The sequence below is a fragment of the Cygnus olor genome, chromosome Z, assembly GCF_009769625.2.
Source record: "Cygnus olor isolate bCygOlo1 chromosome Z, bCygOlo1.pri.v2, whole genome shotgun sequence".
Taxonomy (NCBI): Eukaryota; Metazoa; Chordata; class Aves; order Anseriformes; family Anatidae; genus Cygnus; species Cygnus olor.
Genome location: NC_049198.1, coordinates 27,884,084 through 27,909,941, shown reverse-complemented (window position 1 = coordinate 27,909,941; position 25,858 = coordinate 27,884,084). Strand labels below are relative to the sequence as shown.

At 43.8% G+C, this 25,858-nt stretch overlaps 1 protein-coding gene across 3 annotated transcripts in view; it reads right to left on the bottom strand.

Moving 5' to 3' along the window:
- Window positions 1-25,858, bottom strand: part of DMRT1 (doublesex and mab-3 related transcription factor 1) — a 61,636-nt gene that overhangs the window by 8,271 nt on the left and 27,507 nt on the right. For 2 of the 3 annotated variants that reach the window (XM_040539929.1, XM_040539927.1), the window contains exon 4: window positions 19,086-19,248. In XM_040539929.1, the coding sequence (XP_040395863.1) occupies window positions 19,086-19,248 (163 nt within the window). Of the gene's footprint in view, window positions 1-17,627; window positions 18,390-19,085; window positions 19,249-25,858 lie in introns of those variants that run through there. The other variant, XM_040539928.1, reaches the window with a different exon arrangement.

Sequence of the window (25,858 nt, the reverse complement as noted above, 5' to 3'; positions counted from 1 at the left end):
GTAAAAGAAGACTAAAATTGCACATATCAATCACTTCTCTTGAGAAATACCTAGTTACTTTGCCAGCTGGTGGTACACATGCCCAAATGTCCATCCCAGGCATTTTATCCTGCCAGGACCAGTTTTGCACTAAACTGCCTTGCTATGGGGCTAGGAGGTTTGGGACTCCTTGGGCTGTCCCACTCCTCGGCACAGCAGCAGGGCAGGGACCTCAGTGCCCCAAGCACCTCTCCTGTGCAACTACCTTCAAAGCCAGGTCCACGAAATGAGATGTATTTTCTGAAAAGTCCTTTTCTTATTGTGTTTTTTTTTTGTTTGTTTGTTTTTGTGGAAAAGGAAACAATCCACTTTGCAGATCCAGGTCAGTGAGACCACACAAAGATGTAAACAGGTGGCACATAAAAAAAAGCCCTACTATGTAGCAACAGACTGCCCTACAGCTGCTAGCCCAGGGACAGGACTCACAAACAATGTGTACTGGTTAAGGAAAGCAGGCAGGTGTCCCTCTGAATCCTCCACGTCTCACTGTGAGTTTGCAGAAACACACGATTTTAGCAAAAACAATCAGTGGGTGAGATTCTTCTCTCACAAAAATTTTCACCAGAATAATTTCCTGGCGTGCATTAAAAGGAGCGTGGCCAGCAGGTCAAGGGAGGTGATCCTCCCCCTCTACTCTGCCCTGGTCATGCCTCACCTGGAGTACCGTGTCCAATTCTGGGCTCCCCGGTACAAAAAAGACAGGGATCTCCTGGAAAGAGCCCAGCAGAGGGCCACAAAGATAATATGGGGCCTGGACCATCTTCCCCATGAAGAAAGGCTGAGAGACCTGGGTCTGTTCAGCCTGGAGAAAAGAAGACTGAGAGGGGATCTTATCAATGTTTATAAATACCTGAAGTGTGGGAGACAGAGGGATTTGGCCAACCTCTTTTCAGTGGTGTGTGGGGACAGGACAAGGGGTAATGGCCATAAGATGGAGCACAGGAAGTTCCGCACTAACATGCAAAAGAACTTCTTCATGGTGAGGGTGACGGAGCACTGGAACAGGCTGCCAAGGGAGGTTGTGGAGTCTCCTTCTCTGGAGATATTCAAGGCCCATCTGGACGCCTACCTGGGCAGCCTGCTCTAAGGAACCTGCTTTGGCAGGGGGGTTGGACCTGATGATCTTTTGAGGTCCCTTCCAACACCTACAATTCTGTGATTCTGTGATTTCCAGCCAGTTCTAAAGCACAGAGCACAGGGTCATCCCCCTGCACCCAGCCACCCTCAGGCACCTCCCTTCACACGTAACCTTGAGACATCACGCTGAGCTTGTGGAGCCTGCTTTCTGTCTGTTTCCTTTTGGCAATGACACAGGCTTTCCTGTAGGTCCCCAGCACCATCTAACCCAGAGACAATGCCATGAAGAGCCTACTGAAACAGACATCCAGCTGCCACTGACCAGAATTGTGTGACTCAGTCACACGTGCTCACCAGGGCTGCAGCACGGCGGGACCTAAGAACAAGGGGACAAGGCGCGGCCCGCTGCTTCTTCCTGGGATTGCTGTTGACACTGCAGGGAATGGACGAGCAGTCATGGGGCTGTATGTTCCCTGTTTCAAGGAAAGACCTTGCATGCCAGAGGGGAAAGCTAGTGACTCTGCCTTCTCACCTGTTTCTGGGCATCACTACAGAGTATTTGCCTTTGTTTTGCTTGGTGTTCATATTTAAAACCTGACTAAACAAGAAGTTCCTTGTTAATAACTACCTCTAGAAGCATGAAGTGTTCTACGTAGAAAATGTATTGCAATTTAAAATAGCTGTGGCAGGAAAATGTTTTTTTGAAAAGCAATGTTAACTGTTAAGGAAGGAGTGCACTCAAGACTCAAAGTAATGTTACTGAGCAGCAGAATACATGTCAAGACAAAAAAAAAAAGGCACAAGGTTTCTCCCTGATGTAGCTATACTAATAGCAGGAAATCGGATTCGAAGAACTTTAATACCTGCTTAAAACATCTTGGTGTCTCATGCAGAAATCCAAACATACCACTATTTTGGCTGGCCATCTCCCAGCTCCTGGGTCAGAAAGGCTGTTAATCTTTACTGGCTTATCAGAAAAAAAAAAAAGGCTATCACAGTTTGTGCAAGACCAGGACTCACCATATAAGTGTAAACTTTAATTCTGGTCACATCTCTACATTTTAACTTTCATTTTCAACCTTTAAAACAAGGACAAAATCCATGCCTGTTGACATCAATCATAATACTCAAAGAGTAACCAAATAGCTAATAATGATGGCTTCAGCTCTTTCAGGCTTAATGACATTCTTAACTTTAGAAAATACTGGCTCAGTGCAAAAGTGCCGTATTGTATGGCTTAAAGATTTTTTGGACATGATTTGCAAGCTTTTGGAAATCAAGAGGTTACTAAACAATCAGAGAAAATGCTAAGTCTAATGAAAGTGATCTGTTATGGTAGATACAATAGATTTTTTCACTTGCCAATAATAGATTTTTCTTAATGCTCTTATACGGTAAATTTCTCTGCTGGGAAGGGACAAAGAAGGACCTGCAGCTCATACCATACTAGCACAAGCTGCAGGAGGTTTGTCACTGACTCCAGCATAAACAAGACTGTACTCCCCTACAACTGTGCTCAAAATTCAATAGCAGAGAAGAAAGAAGAAGCCTTATCACATGCAGATTAGAATTCAAGTGAACCTACAGTTTAAAAAGCCAAGGAGGCTTTAAAGTGAATTAATATTGCCATGGCATTACTATTTTTTTAATATTAACTTTAATTTGGAAGCCAGTCAAACAGATTTGCAGTAAAATGGTTCAAGTATTGGTAAATATGAAGCAAAAGATGGACATACGCATAAAGAGAGTAAAAATGTTGCTACTTATTTTAAAGTGAGATTTATACACTCAGAAGTTTAGGAACCTTGTCACAATAAGTCACTCTACTTGAGAAAATAGGGACAAAAACTGAACACAAAACATTTCTGAGGTAGTCAAATAAGTTAAATGAAGTTTCACACAACATTAGGCTTACGACAGACCCACTGCGTTATATTTATATTTATTTCCACAAACACAATAGCAGCATTAAACACATACTGCAAACTGCTGGCGTGCAACAGAAACTTCCCCTGCCCAGAGGTGAAGGGCCAGCCTCTGGCTGACCATGTGCGACCACCCTTCGAAGGTCTGCTCCAGTGCAGAGCTGATGGGCACGTGGGCTGTGCGTGCCCAGCTCTGCCTCTGGTACCACGAGCACATCCTTACCGAGATGACTACAACTGGCCCAAATGTACCCACCACATCTTCAGCATGTGCTTCTCTTGTCCTAACTTGATGTGATCTGAAGTCGGGAAGATGAACCTTATGGTATGTTAAAGTGGCAGAAAAGTCCATAAGGAAAAAAAAAATCAGTATTTTGTTATTGTCATCTGTTGTACAGAAAAAGTGTAGCCCCTTGGGTCAAGGGGACCAATCTGGATACATATGGCTGTGGAAGGCTGCTTGCCTTCAGAAGGACCACTCCAACACCACTCCTCAACTAACTTCCAAAATGCTGCTGGCAGCTCCAGGCAGTATAAAACTGATTCAGCACTAAAAGGGCAGGGTGGGAAGGTGAGCAGATAAGGAGGGAAGGGAGGAGAAAATGCAACTCATCCTCCTCCACATCATACAGCCCCACTGCATTTCACTGCAGACACAAAGCAGTAAGGTGTGGAGGGTGCAAGGGCTGCAGGAGGGCTTGCACCACACAAAGCAACTATCTGTTGTTATTCAGGGCCAAAGCATGCCTTTTCTCTCCTTTGGAGCATAACGCAGGCAAGCTACTATCTATCTCCCTCCATACAGGTAGCTGATTATCACCGCAGCTGAATGCAACAAGGAAAGTAGGTGCCAGCAGGGACCCTACCGACATAGCTGGTCCTAATCCAAAACTCTCCTTCAGCAGTGACATCCACTGCGCTGGATGGACCTGTCTACCCAGACAAGAGCTAACAGGTCCTCCACACCCTCCTGGGGAAAGAGGAGTTCCCACAGGAGATCTGTGGAGAGAAAAGTCCTTCCTGGGTAGCACCGAGGTCTTCCAGCTCAGGCAGCTGATGCTGCAACAGGTGTAGTGAACACAGAGGGACCTGCTCTGGGCTGCTGGGGAAGGCAGGATTTTCAATGCACCTAAAAATGCAGGAAAATGCAAATTAGCATGTCCAGGAACCTCTTGCAAACATGATCCAAGCTGGACAGTTCAGAGAAAGAAGTACAGAGGTCAGCCCCATGGCTGAGGAGGGGAAATTAGTTTCAAAATAAGGGCCAATCCACATTCCTATCTCCCCACTCCTTTTTAGCTACACTTTACAGAGTTACAGCTTCATTTGGGCCACTTCATGCAAAAGTATCCACATAAAAACCATATGGCAGACCCCACTCATCAAGCCAGTGTTGTTTCTTCTGTTTGCACAAACCCGTTTGCAGTATTTACGTCTTAAAAAGTATTAGGGACAGAGTTCAACCAAATTAAAGTCCCTGGAAACATATGTGGCTCATCACAGAGCTGGGACAAAATACATATGACTTGGTAGGCGTAGTTTTATGAACTAGAAGTTTGTATTTATCCAAGAGAGGAGACAGAAAAAAACTGAGATTAGCAAGGTCTTGATTTGCGGTATTTAGGAGGTTTGAAACAATATTTAAGGGCACACAGCTAGCTCAAATCTGTCTCAGACTGCACCTTATCAAAAGTGTTTTATACAGCCAAAAGCCAATGCAAAAATCTGCTAAAAAAAAATGAATGTAAACAGTTGTTTCAAGGTGGGAAAATAAAACATTCCTTGCAGTGTCTACAACTGCTCTGAGACAGAACTTGAAAGGGAAAATGATTTATAAAGGAGCAGGAGAGGGAGTTCATTGATTTTTCTTCTTCTTTCATGTCCAGAAAAGAAACAAAACTGGTGAAAAACTGGACTTTTACTTCCTTTTACTTCAGCAGCCTAAGACATGATTAGCACCATACGTGGGGTAAATAAACATGCTACCCGCAGCATGTGGGATGTGATTTAGACCTTATGAAAACCTTCTACCCCTGAAGCTTAATTGATTTAACAGGCACTGTGGGACAAACATCAGGCACAGACTTTTGAAACTGGCATTGTAAAATAAATTTTGTAATATAAGTATCGTAAAAAATTGCAGAAAATTGGGAAATAAATTTGATGTTAAGTAAGAGGTTAGATAGATAAAATGTTGAACGCCTATCCTATAGAAACAAAACCAAAGACCTTAGAGTTCTTTTTCTAAATGTTGAGTTGGCTTCCTCTCTTTCTGCATTACATTTTAAAATAAATCCTGGCAAAATGATGTGCTCAGTCCTCAAGATACATCCAAAGCCTCTTCCAGATCTGTTCAGATTTTTAAGACAAATATAGGTCAGACACAAATGCCCCCCTCCGCCCCTACAAACCCCTTTCAAACACCTTTGAAGCAAGTTGCAACCTGATCTGCAGGCCTTTTCGGCAGAGTGGTGTGTTACTGCAGAGAGATGTGATGGAGCTGCGGGCATGTGCTTGATGCAGCAGGAGCACACTCGGCATGCAAGGGCTGCACCAGGCAGTGCAGCATCGCTATGCGGCCCCACGCAGCCACTGGCAGCAACCAGCGGGCAACTAGATCACCCCAAGCTGACGTTTCAAGTCTTCCCCTTAAAATACCATTTCATACAATGTTGACACCCGGCTAATTACAGAGGGGAGAGCTGAGTCCCTCTCCTGTTCCATCTGATGAAGCGCCCTGAGCAAGAACATGCATTTGTGCCATGATTTTATTTACATGTGTGAACCCAGCAAGGAACAGCAAATACTTTTATAGCATGCAAAACGAGTTCACCAATTTTGCAAGACAGTTTTAAAAGTCTATTAGTTTTCCATTTTTCATATGAAAAAAACACTTTGTCTAAACAGTTTCTTGCATGTTTATGGTGTGGCAGATTAACAAAACGGTACTTAAAAGGAAAAAGCAGCTGTAACGTTTGCATGTCTGCCCTACTGCAACAGGTTTGGAAGAAATGGAATGTAATTTATTACAACCTATTTAGCTCTGCAACAATTGCCCTTCAAAAACTGAAGGAGAATAATGTAATTGAACATACATGCCTTCTTTGCTGCACAAACCTCAAACAGCCTCAGGCAAGAGCTAATACAGATGTAGTACAAGGCATTAAAAGAGTGCTGGATGCTGTAGCTAGCAATTATCCTGGTATTTAACCAAATCTATCGCTCATCAAGAAAGCGTTTAGTGCAGTAGTCGGAGCGAGACAGGCTGACACGGAGCACAGCTACTTAACTGTCCCCTCCAGCGATTACACTTTCTCAATCCAAGAGCCATGTCAAATTAAACAACTACACATTGACTTTTCACTTCTATAAACGTTAAGCTATGATTGACAACTCCTGGATGCTACAAGACAGTCATTATAATGAGCCAACATACTGTTAGCTTTTTTGCGATGTTTCCCACCCCCCGTAATTCTGAGCAATTTCCTCCTGGACTATTTTTACAGTGCTCTGTAGACATGTTTGCTTTGCTTCCCTGCAGGGTCATTGTAAGAAAATGCCACCCCCATCAGGAGACCTTTGTATGTGTGTGGGAAAGCAACATAAAATTAAGTGACTTAACCTGGCGTACAGGATACCTTTTTTTTTTTTTGGTCCAAACCAACACTTCTCCATTAACTCAAATTTGGAGTTGTATGGACAGCAAAAACTGGATGTACACACTGCACAAAATACCTCAAGCCCACCTGTTCTACGTGTCACCTTTCCAGAGGATTTTTCCAAATTTTTGCCCTAACTACTAGAATTGTCTTTAAATCTACATATAGTAGATGCCATATAAGGAATAAACCAACGCACAAGAGTAGGGAATTAGATGAGCTCCACAATAGTGTTCTATACCTGAGTCCTTATCAATAAAGACCTCTGCCTCCCTAAGGCTATTACAGCATCACTATGTCAAGCCACCACCTACTACATATATCTAAAGACTGCAGCTTAGCAAAGTTACTAGAAACTGAACAGGTACATAAAGCAGTCAAGGTAGTGAAGAAATACATTTCTTTGATTTTATATGCAACATTCTGAAGCTTGAAAGCACTACGTTATAAGTGACAGCTTTACTCTGCACGCCTCTAATTCAAGGCACAAGAGTAACATAAAAGACGACCAAACTTTCCCCTCTCAAAATAAAAGGAGAAAGTAAACAAATTCATAAATAATGCTTAACGTTTCCAACCTTTCACCCCCACATCACCCCTAAGAAACCTTGCTGGATCCTTTAAAGCCTCTGCTGAAGAAGTAGGTGAGATTAACACCGTATCATTAAACTAATTATGAATATGAACAAGCTTTGAATATTATTTGTATTCCTGGAAGCCTGCATGCTTATATGGTTAGTGTACCTGAAGCTTTAGCCTCATGCTGCCAGCAGCAGGCTGAAATGTAAACTTCACAGTTTTTTAAAAAAGGCATAACAAATCAAAGAAAAAATTAGCAACAATAAACACATTTGTGGAAAATGTTCTGAGCTAGAAAAGTATGATTTCACTGCAAAATTAGCACTCAAAGCCCAAACTACAGAAGCTGAAAACAGCTAAAGAGGACAAATGAAATATAGTTGTCTCTTCTCTTTGATAGTGCCAACTGCAGTCCTACTCCTTTTTCCACTTCTGTACTACATTTAATACTCAGCATGGAACCCAGAAATCTAAAATTAAATGCAACAGTATTTCAAACACTCCGCCTCTTCCTCTGGTTGAACAGCAAGGCAGTAAAGCCAAAAGACTTCTGTCAAGAGTCCAGAACACGTCAGCTACACTTCAAACACAGAGGACAAACAGTCAAAGCACTAAAGACAGTGAAATTTGAGTTCATTTCCAGGTTTTGAAGTGTAACAGTGAAATAACAATGCCACAGGAAGCACTCAAAAACTTTATTGGCTTATCCCCAATCCTTTCTTTCACTTGTTTTCAATCAGGTAACTGCCACCGAAGTACCTAACCTCCAATGAAGAACGATACTGTCCTTGGTTGTAGAGTGATTGACACAGTGTGCTTTCCAGTTCACGTGGATGTTACTGTTTAACTCCAAGTATGTCTCAGATGCTCATGACAGTAGATTTATCTCCAAAGACTCAGCAATTTATTCATACACAAAATGTCTTTGTTACATTTTGCACTAATTTCTTAACTTATGTAGCTAGACAAAAATATCTACTATTTTATTTCATGTTGTTCTTTTCTTAGTGACCTTGTGTCAACACTGCAGTTGGCGGGACTAAAATAAGCGGGAAGAACTTCTATCATTTCAACATACAGCCCAACAAACATACTTTCCTTTTTCCATATTTTAAAGTTTCTGAGAGAGTCCCCCAGGACCTTCTGCTCAAAGTTGTACCTTCCAAGCTCTGGGAGGCACTCACCAGAAAAAAAGCAGTGGCGGGCCTTAGCCCTGTGTTGGCTGTCAACATCCAGCTGCATCCATTTGTGCACCTTGGGAGCAGCCCCGTAGGCTGAGCTGCCTCGCAGGGACTCAGCTGAGCACAGCCCCGTGCCTGCCCCTTCACCAAAGGCAGCTCACCGACAGTACGCAGCAGGCTTCACAGGTCCCCTGGCTTTGTGTCCTACAAATTCGGTGTTATGATCTGCTGCCACAATCCTACGAAACAGCAATTAACCCAAACTAAACGGATAATACAAGTAATTAACAAAAATAAAAAAATCCCACTCTGCTTTCTTAGCCAGGAATTGTAACACTGTGATATTCGAAGAACAGTATTTTAAACAGCATTTTTTGAAAATAAAAGGCTACTTCACTGAAATGCTAGCACTGAGGTGCAAACACTGAAATACTTTTAAGAAATAGCATAAGAATAAGACACGATCCTGTCAGAGAAATCTCTTTGTAGATCTGCAGTGTTCGTGTACAGAATGTGTGCATAGCGTTTGTGTATCCATATATCCGTGTATATATATACCTATATCGATATATGCACCCACACACAGGTACAGGTATGTGTAGATTATATATATTATATATATAAAGCTAACTTTCAGTCCTCAGAAAACAAAAGCTATCCCCATATAACAGCCAAATTCCTACATAACTCAATTTCGACATCTCATCTGGTGTGAACTGCACTCATTCCTAGTGTAAACCCCAGCGCGCTCTGCAATGATATACTGTAATGTCACATCGCAATCTGGATTTACTATAAAGGGCTGCTGACGAGTTTCAGAGCAGTAAACATTGCTGCGAGGTGTATTTCACACTGAGCTGGTTTTTATGAAGAACACTTCACCGCCCAGCCACGGCACCCAGATGATGAATGGTGAAAGATGCATGACAAGCTTCATCATTGTTTGTAAATCTTAACTGTTCCTGCTCACTAACTCTGCAGGCAATTTTCAAAGACAGCGGCCGACAGAAGGACAGCACAGCTTTCCTGAAGGTTATTCAACTTGTACTTGGCCTAAGCTATGCCTGCGAGGAGCACTGGAAAAAAACTCATGGTTACACCGAGGCTCAGGATTAAAAATGTTGGCTGGGCGGGCTAAATGCTGCTAAATTAAGAGAGCCCATTAGGCGGCCGCCCCAAATCCTGCCCTGCAGGATTACAGACACCATGTGCAGGCAGCATACCCCAGTATTATTTACACGTGAGGTACAAACACACACGTTTACACGGCGGTGACCCCGTGTCCCCTGCAGGTAGGCCCAGCGTGCAGCTGCCCCTCAGGCCCCAGCCTGATGCCTCTCAGCAGCTACTTCTGATCCCTGCTGCAAGGAGATCACCCCTGTGACAGGGTGTAATGCCCTCACATCATGCAAGCGAGCTCGACAGTGGGGAAAATCCTCACGTTTCTCCCTAAGAGCACTCCGGCATGGGGGCAGTGCCACAGATTGCAACAACGGCCTCTTGCAAAGAGCCACGATCGGCTCATCGCCTCCCTCCTGAAGGCTAAGCCATCCCACACTGCTTGCAGGGGCCTCGGCAACTCTGCTTTTTTTTTTTTCTTTAAGAGATCAGTAGCAAACACATCTTTTGCTCAAGTTTCTCACAATCTACAAAGGGTTGATAATTGGACTCCTTATCTAAGCAGAAAGGCTGCAAAGGAATTAGCTTAGCTCATCTTGTTCAAGAAGATGGCATGATCGGTGAAGTACCCTCTGTAAATCCTCATGCACAGAAAACACTAGAGAATACGGAGCGAATTCTTCCTTCTCTTAACCAGTCAAGCTACAAGGATGCACCTGCACATCAAAGCAAACAGGGAGGCAGGTTTCACTGTTTTTTTCTACAATTACAAGCCATGCCCAGGTACACACACTGGTGTCACCACTGTGCCAACAAAATGTCTTCATTTGCTTTGACACTTCATGCTGAAGTTTAATGATTTCCATAAACTTCTGCTTGCAAGCGAAAAAGTCCTGTAATAAAACCTCAGTGTCAAGCCTACACCCAGTGTAAAAGGATGCTGCTCAACTGATTGTGTGGATTTTCTCAGACAAGTATCCAACATCCTCTAAAGCATGAAGAAAATAAACTGCAGCCTTGCCAGCTGTAGCATGCTCTGCCCCATACAGAAAGCAGTTGAAGCAAGCAGAAACCAAGTTCGGGGCTGCAGTGCGAGTAAACCCCTGGTCCTCAACCTGTAGTTCTGATACACTGCAAATTGCAGGAGAGGCTGAGAAGGAGGGAAGCCATTCAGGGCCATCGCGCATCTCAGGACAACGTGCAGGCATGGCCTTGCAGAGGGATGCTGAGGCTGCAGCACGAGGAGCTGGTGCAGCTGCATGAGCACAGCAGGGATAGACCTTTATTGCAGCGCTCAGCAGCTGCAGACCCCCATTGGGGTGGAAGTGGCTTTGCTGGTGTGGGTGAACAGGGTCCAGCTGTGCTTCCTGAGGCTCCAGGCTGCTCTCTTGCTGGGGCAAATGGAAGCATGTAGTTTTCATGAGAGCTTACCATTCCTCCTATAGAATGCTACAACCTCGCTCCAGAAATACATGTATTTCTATAAAAACAGACTTGGGGGGGGGAAACCAGCAAAAAATACAGCCTGCTCAGCTGCTCCTGCCACAGGACCAGCATCCTCCCCCACAGCAAGCAGCAGGGCTCATCACTCGCCCTGGCATGAATCAGCAAAATTCGTGAATCAACCAAGTAATTCTGCAACTGCACAACAAGTTGCTTCACTGCATGCATTTTTTTATTTGTGTGATTTTCAGTGAACAGAACATAAAGGTTGCGTTTTGAGGAGGATTTACTAAGATGAGCCTTTGAATCAGGAATAAACCAAAGCAGAACATAATGTAAGCAAATGTTTGAACTCATTTCTTTTCATAATTCCCTTCACTATCAATCAGACCTTATAAATTGCTTTTAATATTGGTCAAATCTTCACCAAGCCAACCTCAGTTAGAACACAGGCCAATAATTTAACATTAAACATACAGAAAAATGGACTGCCAGAGTATATAATGAATACGTCTCACATTCTCAAATCTATTTTGAAAGCTGCTATTACATCTAATGAAACAAGGAAGTATGATCATGAATGTCACAAATGCAGCTTAGCAACTTGCTTGACTTAAAAAAATAAAGTATCACCAAACCCAGCAACTGTGTAGTCAGCCAAGCTCAAAATTCAGCTTTTTATTGAAAATGAAACTGACATGTTAAAAGGTCATCTGCATGAAAAAGTCTGTAGAATGTTGCAACTTATTCAAGATCCACCTTGACGTAATCAAAGGATAGTACATCGTCTGACTTCCACAGAAGTTTGCTCTCACATCATACTAACAGCAAATTCACTCTACAGACTATCCCTACAATCCAGGTTGTGTGAAGACAGGCAGAAGTGCCTGAACATGGCAGGTTTGTTTTACAGGGGTGTATATATAAGCATATGTATTTATGTACATGTAGGTGTGTATATACATATATTGATGGCCCCCAAACATACTGTACCCTGCCATTCTAAGAAAGCCACAAAACTGTTTTTTTACAAGAGTCCTGCATAAAAATGAGACTGCTGCAGGCAAGAATAGATGAGGCTGTGGTCTACACCACATACACAACCAGCAATGTAAGCCAAGGCTTAGAGAATCAGTTTAGACTTTGCCAGCCTTCCCAGCACCCTCACAGGAAGTACCTAAGGGACACTGTGCACAGCACAGCCATCTGGGACTATAAACAGCAGCAATGAGAATGCACGAAGAAGATGCAACAGCCACCCAAAGATAACGTGACCTGCTGACAGAAACACAGCTTTGAACTGACTGTTCAGGATCTGCAGGCTTAGATTATTACCTCTTCCTTTCTCCTTTTGTCTGACTTCAAATTTACTTCTGAAAGTTGATAAGAGATGGAAAGTTAGTGGCAAATACAGTCAAGTTTCAGCAAACACTGCTTGTTCCTCATCCCTGAGGAATGGCATACTCTTGAACAGAGGACGGTTTTTAAGCAAAAGATGCACAGATAGACATATAAGCAAAACACACAAGCTAAATACTGCTGAACTTCATCCATTCCAGGAGTAAAATGATACCCCACATATTATGCTGCTGAAGCCCCTCTACAGCCAATATGCATTTCTGCTGGTCCTCTACTGAAGATGAACAGGAGCAAAAGGAAAAAATGTGGTATCTCAGACTTGACAATGCCTGGACCCTGTGAAACTGCAAGAGCTGCTCCTCAGCTTACACAGACTGGTTCTAGCCCTCTGACGGAGGACTGTTCTTTACTGCTCTGCCCCACTTCTCTAAGTGCTTTATTAGCATAGCTCCGTCAGCGTATCTTGTCTGCTGGCTGCAAATACAGAGCTCGTAAATGCAAGCCTTCTTTTCAGCCCTTTGGAGTCGTTTCTCAGCTATACCAAACCAGCCTGCTTTGTTGCAGTGTGCTGTCTCTGTAGCTTGAACGCCCACAGAAAACAGCACTAATGCAAGGACACAAGCTCAAAGAGCTTCTGCATACCAGGACTCCTTGACCTCTTTGGTCCTACAGCCAGGTGCCTTCTTTGAATATGAACATGACTCTTATCTTGCACGGCACTCAAGGGCACAGATTTCATGCAAGAATAGAGTACATATGAAACCTGAAAAAGGAGCATAACATTCACACACTTGTAGTGGGTTTACGTGGCAAGGTTTTGGTAGCAGGGAGCCATAGGGGTGGCTTCTGTGAGAAGAATCTAGAAGCTGCCCCGCTGCTGACCAGAGCCGAGCCAATAAGCGATGTTGTTTGTGCCTCTGTGAGAGCATGTTCAAGAAAGGGAAAAAAATAACAAACATGCTGCCACACAGCAGCTGGGAGAGAGAGAGGAGTGAGAAGCAGCCCTGCAGCCCCCCAGGTGAATGCAGCAGGAGGGCAGGAGGTGCTCCAGGCACGCAGCAGAAGTTCCCCTGCAGCCTGTGGAGAGGCCCCTGGTGGAGCAGGCTGTCCCCCTGCAGCCCATGGGTCCCACATGGAGCAGATCTCCACGCTGCAGCCCGTGGAGGAGCCCCCCATGGAGCAGGTGGATGTGGCCTGGAGGAGGCTGCGGCCCATGGAGCGCCCCCACAGGAGCAGGCCCCGGGCCGGAGCTGCAGCCCGTGGAGAGGAGCCCACGCAGGAGCAGGGGGTCTGGGGGAAGCTGCCGCCCATGGGGGACCCGTGCTGGAGCAGTTTGCTCCTGGGGGATGGACCCCGTGGTACGCAGCCGTGTGGGAGCAGTTCTTGGAGAGCTGCTGCCTGTGGGCAGCCCCCGCAGGCTCAGTTTGGGAAGGACGGCATCCCGTGGGAGGGACCCCACGTGGAGCAGGGGCAGAGAGTGACTGAAAAGGAGCGGTGGAGATGAAGTGCTATAGACTGACCACAGCCCCCATTCCCCTGTGCCACTCAGGGGGAGGAGGTGGAAGAGAGTGGATGAGGGGAAGGCATTTTTGGTTTCTTTCCTTTGTCCCTCGCTTCTCTAGCTTGTTAGTAATAGGCAATAAATCTTACTATCTCCCTGCTCGGAGTCTGTTTTGCCTGTCATGATAATTGTTGAGTGATCTCCCCATCCTCATCTCAACCCTTGAGCCTTTTGCATTGTATTTTCTCCCCCCTTCCCTTTGAGGAGGGGGAGTGAGAGAGTGGCTGAGGTGGAGCTTGGCCGCCCACCCCAGTAAAACCACCACAACACTACAGACCATTCTGAAGAAACACATCCTCATCCAAGACCTCTCTTGCATTTTTCAGGCATATAGGATTCCTCACATTCCAACACTTTTTTTAGTGAAATGAAACTTTTTGTCTTAATCAGGGAGACTGTTTCTAACATGCCCTTGACTGTGTAATCACTGGAAGAGACTCTTTACAGAGCTGTTCCACAGTTCGAGTGGTCTTCTCCTACGGCCCAGCAGTATTTTCAATACAGCATCCACCTAGACAGAAGCAGGAGCTATTATGTGGACCCTGGAGAAGTCTGTGCCTTGTTCAATCAACATTCCTCAGTTTCCACAACTGTAAAACTGGAGATAACAGTTATTTAGCTTCTAGGCAAGAATAACTCATTGAAAAGTGTTTGAAAAGTGTTGGAAGCTGTTCTGCTCGGAAAATAAAAATAAAAATAAATATTACCTGAAATGTTTTCCCTTGGTTTTCCAAGGAAAAACACTGTTTGCTGATTTAAACAAAACCGTTGACCTTTTCCATATCAAAATGAACACTTCATATGAGTTTTTCTCATTTTTGTTTTGGAAGAAGTTTCAGGCTCCTGCTTTATATGGCTCCTGCTTTACATTAAAGCTGCAAATACAGCACTGCTCTAGCGCTTCATTACGTGTATTTCCAACTATCCTGAGACAGTGTCAGAAAACAAAAATTCAAGTCCGTTCAGCAACTAGAGCAACATTTAAATGCAAACCACCTTTTTCACCATTGGCATAGACACTGTTCAGAAAATATTGACAAGGATCAGTTTCTACTCCATACTAAAGTTAAGAGAAGATAATTAATTTGAAATCAAAGGTGTCTCCAAATAGAGGGATGTTTCTCCTCTACATTTAAATCTTGGGTTTTTTTTTGCAACTGCCCCAAACCTGGAAACTACTTTCCCATAGCCAAGCAAATGCTCACCCTTATTCAGTGGAAACAGAATCCAGAGCTGGGCACCCAGCCCCGATCTAAGCACATGCCTTCATGTCTCAAATCAAGGTTTTGTGTAGGTATTTCACAAATCTAATCACAGGAGGGGCCTGATCCAAAGCAAGTGGAAGGTACGAGGCAATTCTGGGTGCTGACCAAAACCTGAAAAAAATCCTTTGAAAAAAAAACACAAAACAACTGCCCCACAGAAATCAATGGGACTGAGGCACCTGGTTCTTGGGGATAAAATACCCTGTTGTGACTGCTGTATACACATTCTTATTCCTCCATTTCTTGCAGAAGGAGCTCTCAGCTTGGCTTGCAAAGCAGAAACACCCTTTAAAGCATCCTCTGCATACCCACGGATTGTTAACAACCTCCCATATATCTTTTATTCTAATTGCTCATTCCAAAAAAAAAAAATAGCAAGATACCAGAGGGGAAAAAAAAAAAAGAGGAAACATCTTTTGGAAGTAGAGTACAAAATTCCTCTTCTGTCCAGAAATTACTATATATATATATGTTACAAACTGGTGATCTAAGAGAGCCTTCTGAAAACACCCTTTTGCCATTCGTCACTGTTTTTTCTTATTTTTCTCCCTCTTTTTTTCCAGTTTCCAGAGGGGTAGCAGCTGTGCTGGTTGGAAGCAAAACCATTTCACTTAGAGCACCTTCAAATTGCAAGGAGGTTGAGTGATGGTGTTTTGCCATTCAGAAAATGTCAGTCCATTACGATATGCAACACACTGTAACATGGTATGACCTCATGTACAAATGTCAGAAGCTTACTGGGAATTTCACATCATTCATAAAAAAAAACAAACAAAGAAAGTGTAAATCAGTGGTCTGCTAGCTCATCTTTCCTCCCTTTCAACATAACTGGTCTAAACAGGCAGTTAACTTAGCAGAACAAAATTAATGAAATGGTCTGACTGAAATACTAACTGAGATAATATATGAACTGGCAAAACCTCTATAAACCTGAAGTTACAATTGAAGTGTGAGTAATAGACTGTGTGTATTGTACCTCTGATTTGTGGCTGGGAATTTAATAACCATTTGTGTTAAACATATAGGTCTCAGAAGTTTTGAAAATCTGGCTGCAAAATTATTATTTTCTTTATTTTGACCTGTTGCTCTTATGTACACATTGTTACCTTCCCGTAAAATTTCTGCATTACCAAGTCTATGGGAACACATCTTAAAAAAATAGTTCTGAGTTTGCTGCAGGAGCTATAAGGTGAAATTGTACAGTCTCCAATATACAACAGGTAAGACTAGATGATCCTAATGTTACCTTCTGGACCTAAAATCTATGACTATGTTTTGTTAGAAAGAAAACATGGCTCCGAACATGGTTGCTATTTCAAGCACAGAAAAGGACGAATGAGTAAAATATGATTTGGTCATTTAAAACATGCTCTAGAGTTGTCTTTAAGAAGTAGCAATCACTAACCCTGCAGAAACAAGCCACCAGGTTTCATATCAAGCAGGCACTGTACAAAGCTCAGTCCAACCATCAGTGGAGAAATGCTAAGAACATGTCTGTTATATGAGACAACATTTGCAGCATGGATAGTCAGTACCTTGGGGCTTCTACAGCCCACAGCCTGCTGGCTGACAGCATCCACACAAATGACAATAAAGAGGCAGAAAGCCTCAAACTCTCCGAGGAAAAGCATTAGGAGGAATATGTCCTGGGAGTGTAAATCATGGACTAACAGCCTGAGAATATTACTTTGTCTGTAGATGGAAAAAGTAAAAGCAGTTGTTTCCTCCAAGATCTAGCACAATATAAAAGAGGATGCCTCTAAGAAGCCTCTGAAACAGGTATGGTCTTGCTCTCAGGCCCAACTTTCTCACAAAAATATTTGTGCCTCTTTCACCCACTACCTCCCTGCTATGGAAAAACACTTCTTCAGAGTCTGGAAAATGCTGTTTGATCTCAGTAAATTACATCTCACTGCTTGTCGGTTTCTGATTGATGGTGTAACTTAGGGAACAATATCTGTGTGTGGAATACTGTCTGGAGAAGCAGTCAAGGATTATTGAAAATACAGTATTTATGCAGTTTAAAAATCAGTGGCACATTACGCACAACTTTTTTTCTGGAGTGATGAAAAATTGCTGAAGTGCATTTGGGAACAAAGGGTATAAGGTCTTTTGTCTATTTGTAAGAACACTCAACTGGTAAGACTTCTTAGTGAGTTAGTAGTGATGGATGCAAGAAAAAGTGTCAACTGCAGTTGAGCATAAAGCCAAGTGCTTCTTGGACCAATCATCAGAAAGAAAGACGTTATTGCTCAATGGTGGTCAGAGAAGAAGGAAGAAAATAAAATTGAAGAAAAGAGAAGGAAAATGAACCAAGGATCACTGATTTCTCTAAGCCATTTAGAACTACTGGAAAAGGAGAAAAAGTCTAAGGTTTTATCACACCATGTGTTGTTTCTTCATCTATCTAATATGTCGTATTTAGTTGGAAGACTTTTAGAAAACAGCCACTGTGAAACAGCAGCCTCCTCTTCAGTATAAATCATTGTGGAGTTACTGAATTCAAGGCTCAATGCTGATTTACACCAGCCATAGATATGACTTAAACGTATTTCACCTTCCAAAGCTTCATCTCAGTCCTTAAAGTAACTTAACCACAATCATGTTTTTCACCACAAAACAAATGAAACAGACACCAGGACATCAGCAACAAAAAAGCCATGACTGAAAACAGATATGGGACCTGCATAACATGCATCTTTTCATCAGATGGAAAAAAAAAGGCTCAGCACATGTGTGCCAACATAGAAGATTCACTTCAATGTACATGTGCATCAGAGAAGCAAATGAGGCTGGATGCTGTTGTCAGTGCTGTCACTCCACACACAGAATAAACAGCATAAAGAATTGTCAGGTGTAAAATAAACAAAATGAAATACTTCCCAACCATACCAAATTAAACTGCCAAGTTCTTTGCTACAGACAGATGAAAAGCATGAAGAGCGTCTGGAAGGATTAGCTCAGTTCATGGAATGCAGGTCTGCTGCAGGTAACTGAATATGATAGTTCAGAAGCTTCAAATGCTGTAGCACCACGGGAATTGTGGACATATGAAGTAGGAACACCCCACTGTTTCTCTGTTTCTCTGTTACCCGTTACTGGCCTGTTCCAGGGACAGGAAAGCAGCTAAATAGGGTTTGGTCTGCTCCAGCAGAGACATTCTAATATCTGTACTCTACCTGCTAACAGAGCATAAGAACAAAGAAGCAAAAGAAACACTATCAGAAAACCTCAGTGTAAATTCACCAACTCCTTCCTAAAAATTACTGCAGATTACAGTAATATTTGGGATGGCCAAGAACACGGGATAAGAAAAGGCAGATTTATCTGCAGTAGCTTTAAGTGAAGTAGTATGGTGTGCTAAGTTTGAAAGCAACAAGATGAATCTGTGAAGGGCATCGTGGCATGGATGGGATACAGGGATAGTTTCCATGTGTGGTTCAGAAAGAACAGGACAGCAGAGGCTCAGTGGGAGGCTTGGGGATCCTGAGGGAGAAATAACAAACAGAATTTCTGAGAAGAAAAGAGAGAAAAGATAATTTTTAACTGGGCATCTGTCTTGTGAGAGAGCCATGCAGTGAGCTCAGACAGATGTCTCAAGGGTCTCACTGTACAATTTCAGGAATATATGCAGGAGCAGAAAAGTATCAACCAACTGCTCTCCTGAATGATGAGACTTCTTAAATACATGCTTATGTTACCGTACAGTAGCACTTCTACTTTACAACTGCCCTGAAAGCCTTTCCAAAACCAGACACCTCTTGTAGACTTTGGCACCTACTGTCTGCCACCTAACTCCCCTCCCGTCACCCACCCGCATTGTGAGGATGCCTGTTCCAAGTCAGAACAGTGCTAGAAGCCCTGGTGAGTGCACTTACCTCTCACTTTTGACTCTGAGTACGAGGGGACGTCCTCCGAGGTCAGGATCTGCGGGACGCACACCGGAGTGCCGACCCCCTGGCCCAGGTAAGAAGCGGGTGGGTGGTAGGAGCACATCCTGTACTGGGAGCTCATGGCATGGCGGTTCTCCATCCCCTTCGTCTGTGGAGACAGGATCACAACAGATACGAAAGCTGGCCTCAGCACTGCGCGCGCACCCTGCTGCCCACAGGCACACATCCTTGAGAGAGACCACGGAGGACAGAAGAGAAGCCAAATCCCAACACATTGGCGCTGGATTTTTGCTGCGGTTGACTGAAGGTGTGTCCATGCCACCCAGCTCCAGCGAGCAGACCCAGTCCTATTAAGTGATCTAGAAGCAGGTAAAACAGCATGCTGACTAGCTGATTTATCTTACCTCAGCTGAACCTGTATGTGGCACATAAACATGTAACATTCACTGCAAAGACCTCTAACAAGACCAACATGCCTCACACCAGTGGTAGCTCTCCACCAGGAGCCTGCAGGATGGACTCAGAAGACAATTCAACCTCCTAACACACTCAACTGAATCTGAGCATGTGACACACACATAAACACACCACTTCTCTTAAAAACAAATGAGATGGGAAAAAAAATAATCCATATTTACAGACAAATCAAGCTGTAGGCAGAGTACACAGCAAGTCTGCAGTGGAGCCACAACTGGACACAAGCAAGTCAGCTGTGTCAGCTCAGTGTCTGAATGATCAGACAGCCCCTTCTACCTCCCAGACTCAGCAGCCAAGTTGGCAGTACTCAGAAATCAAGGTTTATCTTACTCCAACACTCTCAAATGACCCAAACTGATCTCCCTGGAGAGGCAGCAATGCTTTTTTAATTTTTGTTTTACAAAAGACCTACCGTCTACTATTATTTGTTCCAAAGTTCTATAATGTAACATGGCTATAACACTCAAAAAGAAGTAGCCAAAATCTGTGCAAGAAGATGGACTTCAAAAGGAAAGTTAATATCATTTAGTCTCCCTAAGTTTGCTGGGCAGTGAATGATTGTAAGATGGAAAGTTTCTGGGCAGAGAAAAAATGATAGCTTTGTACCAGGGAAAAAGGCAGCAGGGCCAAAAGTAAGGCACATGAAGCTGTGCCATTATACAGCACCTCTGAGAGGCAAAGTGCTCGAGAGACTTTTTGGGCCGTGTCTCACTTTGGCTGAAGAGGAGCTCTGCCTGCATTACCACTGCACCTACAGGTCCCACCCAGCCATGTCTCCCATCTTGCTCCATCAGAGACAGAGAAATGCAGAGCTGAAGAGCAGAGGATGCAGACAGCTGATCTGTCGTGGACAGTGGTCCCTTGCTAATTTAATATTCAAAACTATTTTTAGTACTTAAACTGCCAGATGGGAAATAAAGTGGTCCAAATCACATAAAATCCTCCTGGGACTCTCCAAGACAGAAGGGAACATCCCACTTTGTTTGGAGTGGAGTTTGTGATGAGTTCCAAGGGAGTCTGAACTCCAGCAAGCCACTGAGGTCCCCTGTGCCGCTCTGAAAAGGGCAGTCTCCTCCTGGAAACAGGCATCCATGCTTTCTCACATGCTTCCTCAGCAAAACCCAGGCTGCCACTGCCCTAAAATTATGGATTGGCAATATAAACTGCCCAAAAACTTGGTGCAAAGGTCATTCTGAATCTGCACTCCCATAAAGCTCAACGATTCTAGTAGTACTGAAAAAAAGTTAACAAAGTCCTCTCTGCCTGCATTTTTACACACATGGTCTTACTGCCCTTGCTGGGGCAGGACTATGGTCAGCATCCCGTTCTCAGTTCTTCACCTCACTCTCCCACATGTGCATGTGTGCATACATACAACTGAAAAAAGGTCACCTGATGGAGACAGTATTATTTTAGCCGTAACAAAATGAAGGAACAGCTCCCTCGCACTGAAATGATTGTGTGCTTGTTTCCTTTCTCTGTAGAGCGTATGCAGTGACCTGTTTCCTTTCAAACCTTTTTTTTTAGGGTTTTTCTCCATTTCTTAAAAAACAACTCACCTAAAATCTCTGGATTCAATGAATTATTACTACTATTATTATTAGTGTGTGGTAGCTGGCTAGCAAGAGACATGTTTTATAATCTTATTACCCACACCAAGTCTATGAACCACAGTTCGACCGACAGCCAGAGGCTCAGCTCTGCAAAGAATATGCTGTGTATTAACCACTGAAGAAAATCTAAAAGCTTTTGGTTTTGTTTTATTAAACTGTTTAGAATACACACCACAGTAAATCTGAACCATAAGGTTTCCTTTTTATAGTGCTTAGCAATCCTATTTTACAGTAACAATAAAAAAACAACCAGTCGTAAAAATTCTTGACCTTAGTGCTGCATTAAAAAGGGGGCTTAGGAGATGATTACCCAGAGAGAAGGGGCACTTGCTCTGTATTAACTCCTGCAGCTCTGCAGGGCCCTTTCACATTTTTGGGTGCTACAGCTAGAACAGGAGATAGAAATAATACAGGGGAAGCCCTGGACTATTTGGATCATTCCTAATTCCGTGCAGTGCACCTCTCTGAAGGCGGGAGACAGGTGCCCAGCTGGGGATCATCCTGGGTCACCTCCAGGGGGAACTGCAGGGTCTCAGCTCCAGGTCATGCACATATCTTAGAAGGAGATGCCTAGCCCTCTGCCACCTTCTCCTGCCTTCCTCGCCACCCCCAGTGAGGCCGAAATAAGTAAGGGCTGGAATGGTCCCATGAGCCATGCCAGTCAGCATCACCGCTGGCTATGTGCCACAACAACAAGGCATGTTTTGGGTGAGGAAATGCTGTGGAAGAGAAGGGCACAACACAAATTCTGCGTACTCTGCCTTCCAAGCAGACACCACAGCAGCATCTCAAGCAACCCCAGACATGCCCTCCCACTCTCTCCTCTCCTTTTGCAAGCTTGGCGGCAGGAGGATTTACCTGGCTGTGTACAGCGCCTGGCTCCACAGCACTGCTAGCTCAGGATTTGTCTCTTTACCTCCAGGACTACAGCACGGCATTCTGCTGCAGAGCAAAAGGGAGCCTGCCCTCCCTCTGACAGACCTCAGCAGACACACACTCTTTGCAGAGCACACTTGAGTTTCTGACTTATTCCAGCGCACCCCCTCCAGCCACACACTGCTCATGCTCTGCCCCACCTGCCAGATGAAGGGCGTTTCAGTTGAAAACCACTGGTTCACCAAGTCCCTCACTGACTTTCGTGGAAAGCACAGATTACCTGAGAAGCACATCTGGCCTATTCAACATTTACATGTTCCTCTAAGTTGTACAACACAGTGTGCACTCAGTAACCGTTTAAAGGATGTATTGCAAGCAGCAATGGGATGCTAAGAACCCATGAACAAACAAATATGGCCTAATAAAAAGACCATGCATGGTAGGAATTCTCTCCCTGCCTACTTGCAGAGCCTCTATGGGGAACCTTCAAGGTGCAGCCATGGCTTGGCTGCACACAGGCAAGCTGGAAGCAGGATTTGTCCACCACTGAGCACAACAGCCAATGCAGCTCTACAGCAGTGTCCATCAGTGACAGAATACATATCAAAAGCCAGAGGAGCATAAAGAGGATGCTCCTGCATCAATTCAGATCATCCCAGGGAGTCCTGCAAAAAAAACAACTTTGTCAACAGTGATGTCCTGCTGCTCCTCCCATGTTCCTGGCAGCATCTGCATAGCCTTTAAATGTACTCCTTGTGGAGGAAGAGCTGAGGAGTGGTGGTAGCCAGACCTAAGGAAGAGGTAAGGCAGGCGCACCTGGTGGCTCACTTCTCTTTCCAGCCTTGGAGACTAGCAAATGGGCTGCCCTTCCCAGATGACTTACTTTAGACAGAGCATCATATGGGTAATTCTTTTATTCATAGGAGCAGCCAGCTGCAAACTCTTGGAGAGCAAGCCAGTGTTATACTTAGCATCATCACCTTAACGCTCTGCAGCTGATCCTGACTGGGGGTGAGGGGGTTATTCCCAAGAAGGAAAGTAGGAGGAGGTCGCAGATGCTAATCCTGGGTGACAAGCACTGCAAAGCATTCAGAGCAACAAAAGGGATCTAACTATCATCACTACAGTTTAGCTGAACTCAGCCAAGGCATCTAGCCCAGGCTTTCTGTGTGTCCATTTCACCCAAGACTCGCCACCAGCTAACTTAGAACAAAACCCAAAATTACTGAAACACCAGAGAGACTCTGTTAAGAGTTTTAACATATCCTCCTCCTTGGGTCTTTAAAAAAAAAAAAAAGGCAATTTTAGGGGGCATAAAATTTGGTTTCGCATTTAGTTATTTGCAAACAGAATTCACAAGTCAATTTTTAGTGTGACGCAAGAAGACAACAGCAGGACACTGGAGCAGGAACTTGCATGTCAAGGACTTCTGGTCCATTACCTGCTGGCTGTGTGACCTTGGGCAAGCCACCAAACAACTCTGTGCCTCAGTTTCCCAAGCTGTAAAGCAGGGTGGCCACTGCTCTCCCATCTGGTAATGCTACCACCTGAGAGCTGACCCCTCACAACTGCTGCTGCACTTGCACTGCTCAAGGTGGTTTTGTTTCGTTCCTAAAACCAAGTAAGCATCTTTTATGGCACAAGGAAAAAGAGACTATGACACTCTGTCTTGACTTCCTTTGATTCCAGCATAGAAAATACAAGAGACATCTATATCTGTCCCTCCTTGATAGACAAACTTAATTAACCTTTGCTATTCTGTTCCAACCTATTCTTTGAGACAAAGGCAGTGACCCGTAAACAATATGTTACCATCAGAATCTCAACTGCTGTGACATCAAGAGATATAGCCCTATCAGCAGTATCGGAAAATAAACCGCTTAGATTAGCTCCTCCAAGAAATATGGATTACATTCATGTCACACATGAGCTGTCAGAAACATTAGGATACTTTTAGCATAAATCTGTAGTGTGAAGGGTATGTTATGAATACAGTATATAATACGCTGCTTACGCATAAAACTGGGATTGTGTCAGGTGACTTGCACAGTGTTTATATATTTAAACACATGCGCCTGCACATATATTTACACATTTTACACCAGAAGAGTCAGTCCACACACTACTTACTGTAAGAAGGCCAGGCTTATGAGAGGAAAAAAACTGTTCCAGAAACAGGTTGTGCAAGTTGAAAGGAGCAACATTCTTTACTCAGAAGTTCAAATTGCTAGTTGCCCTACCACAGCCACGTGCAATAGTAGCCGTATTTGAATCTCTGCTACTTTTTACGAAATTCTTAAAAACCATTTCTCTAACTCAGCAGTGTGAACTGATTTCACTTCCAAATGGCAAACATAATTACCATCTTAGAAAATGAGTTAGAATTTCTCAGTCTGACTCTCACCAATATGAATTTCGTGTCTTTGCTCTAACCAGGTTTAAGGAAAGAACAGAAAAAAAAAAACAGCTTCTGGAATTGAAAATGTTGATTTGATAAGCTGCATTAAAACAAAATGAAACGAAACAAAATGAAAAGAAACAAACAAAAAACAACAACTCAGCATGAAACAGCAACTATATGAAATTCTGACATTTGCCCAAATCCTCTTGACCAACCTTCACTTTTGCCCAGAACAAGATCCCTGAAGTTACCAGAGTAACACAAGAAGCTCCATCAATGGCCCCCAGGTGTGGGGGGCACATTCTGCATCTTGCAGCCCTCTAATGGTCCGGCTACAGGAACCAGAAAAGTTTTAACGCTTTTTGGGGAGGATGCCAATGGAGAAAGAGTCATGGTTATCCTTACGCTGTGGGTCACATGCCAGCAGTTTCATTGCCACCCTGGAGAACTTAAACCTGATTAGATCTGGACTTTAACATTCAGGTTTTATTTTCGTTGCAGTAAAAAAAAAAAAAAAAAAAAAAAAAAAAAAAAACAACGACTGCAGCCACCTCAGCATTTTCCAGTTCCTGTCCCTAAACAGGTCACCAGAGCAATGCCAGCAGCACCAGCTTCCACTGTACATTAATGTGCTCTGACTTGCAGTCCTAACGCTGGTGAACTCATTTAACTGTTAATTGGATTGAATGCATATAAATTCCTGTCATAACAAACAATTACTAGAGCTTCAAGGGAGGGTCCAGTTGCTCCCAGAGAAGCAAAGTGAAAGGAGACATAGAGTAACCACCACATCTGCTACGTTTCCTCTCAGACCTAAGCCTGCATTTTCTTAAGATGCAACGCCGAGCCTCGGAGCTGGCAGAAGCAGCAGAATGTAAGTGTCTCAGCCAAGCTATTGTCTTCATTATGCTTATCAAATCATGATGGATACAGCTTCTGGGGAAATTATATATAAATGAATAAAACCTACAGAGAAGTGCCTCAGAAACATGTACCTTGGCAAATTCACTCAAGTACATGAGTCTCTCTGCAAAGAACAAAGACTAATGAAATCTGACATTAATCTACATTAAAGATTCAGTGATTCAGTTTATTTGCCAGGGCTCAATGATGCATTAATCCTCATCCCATCCCACACACAGTCACACGTTTCCTCCCCAGCTTTTCTCCCTTGCTCCCTAAATCCTCAAACAGCAGACAGCCAGGCTGCTGAAGGCCCTGTCTGCACCCAGGAGTTACATTGCTGTAAGTATGCAGTTCTCCTTGTCTGGCTGCAGCTGTTCCAGGACAAGCAAGCCTCCAAGGCAGGGGTCTTGTCTGTACTGCCTGAGCCAGGAAACCTTCCTGTGAGCACATGGCTGGCTTGCACCAGCACAGAAACCCTCCTGTGG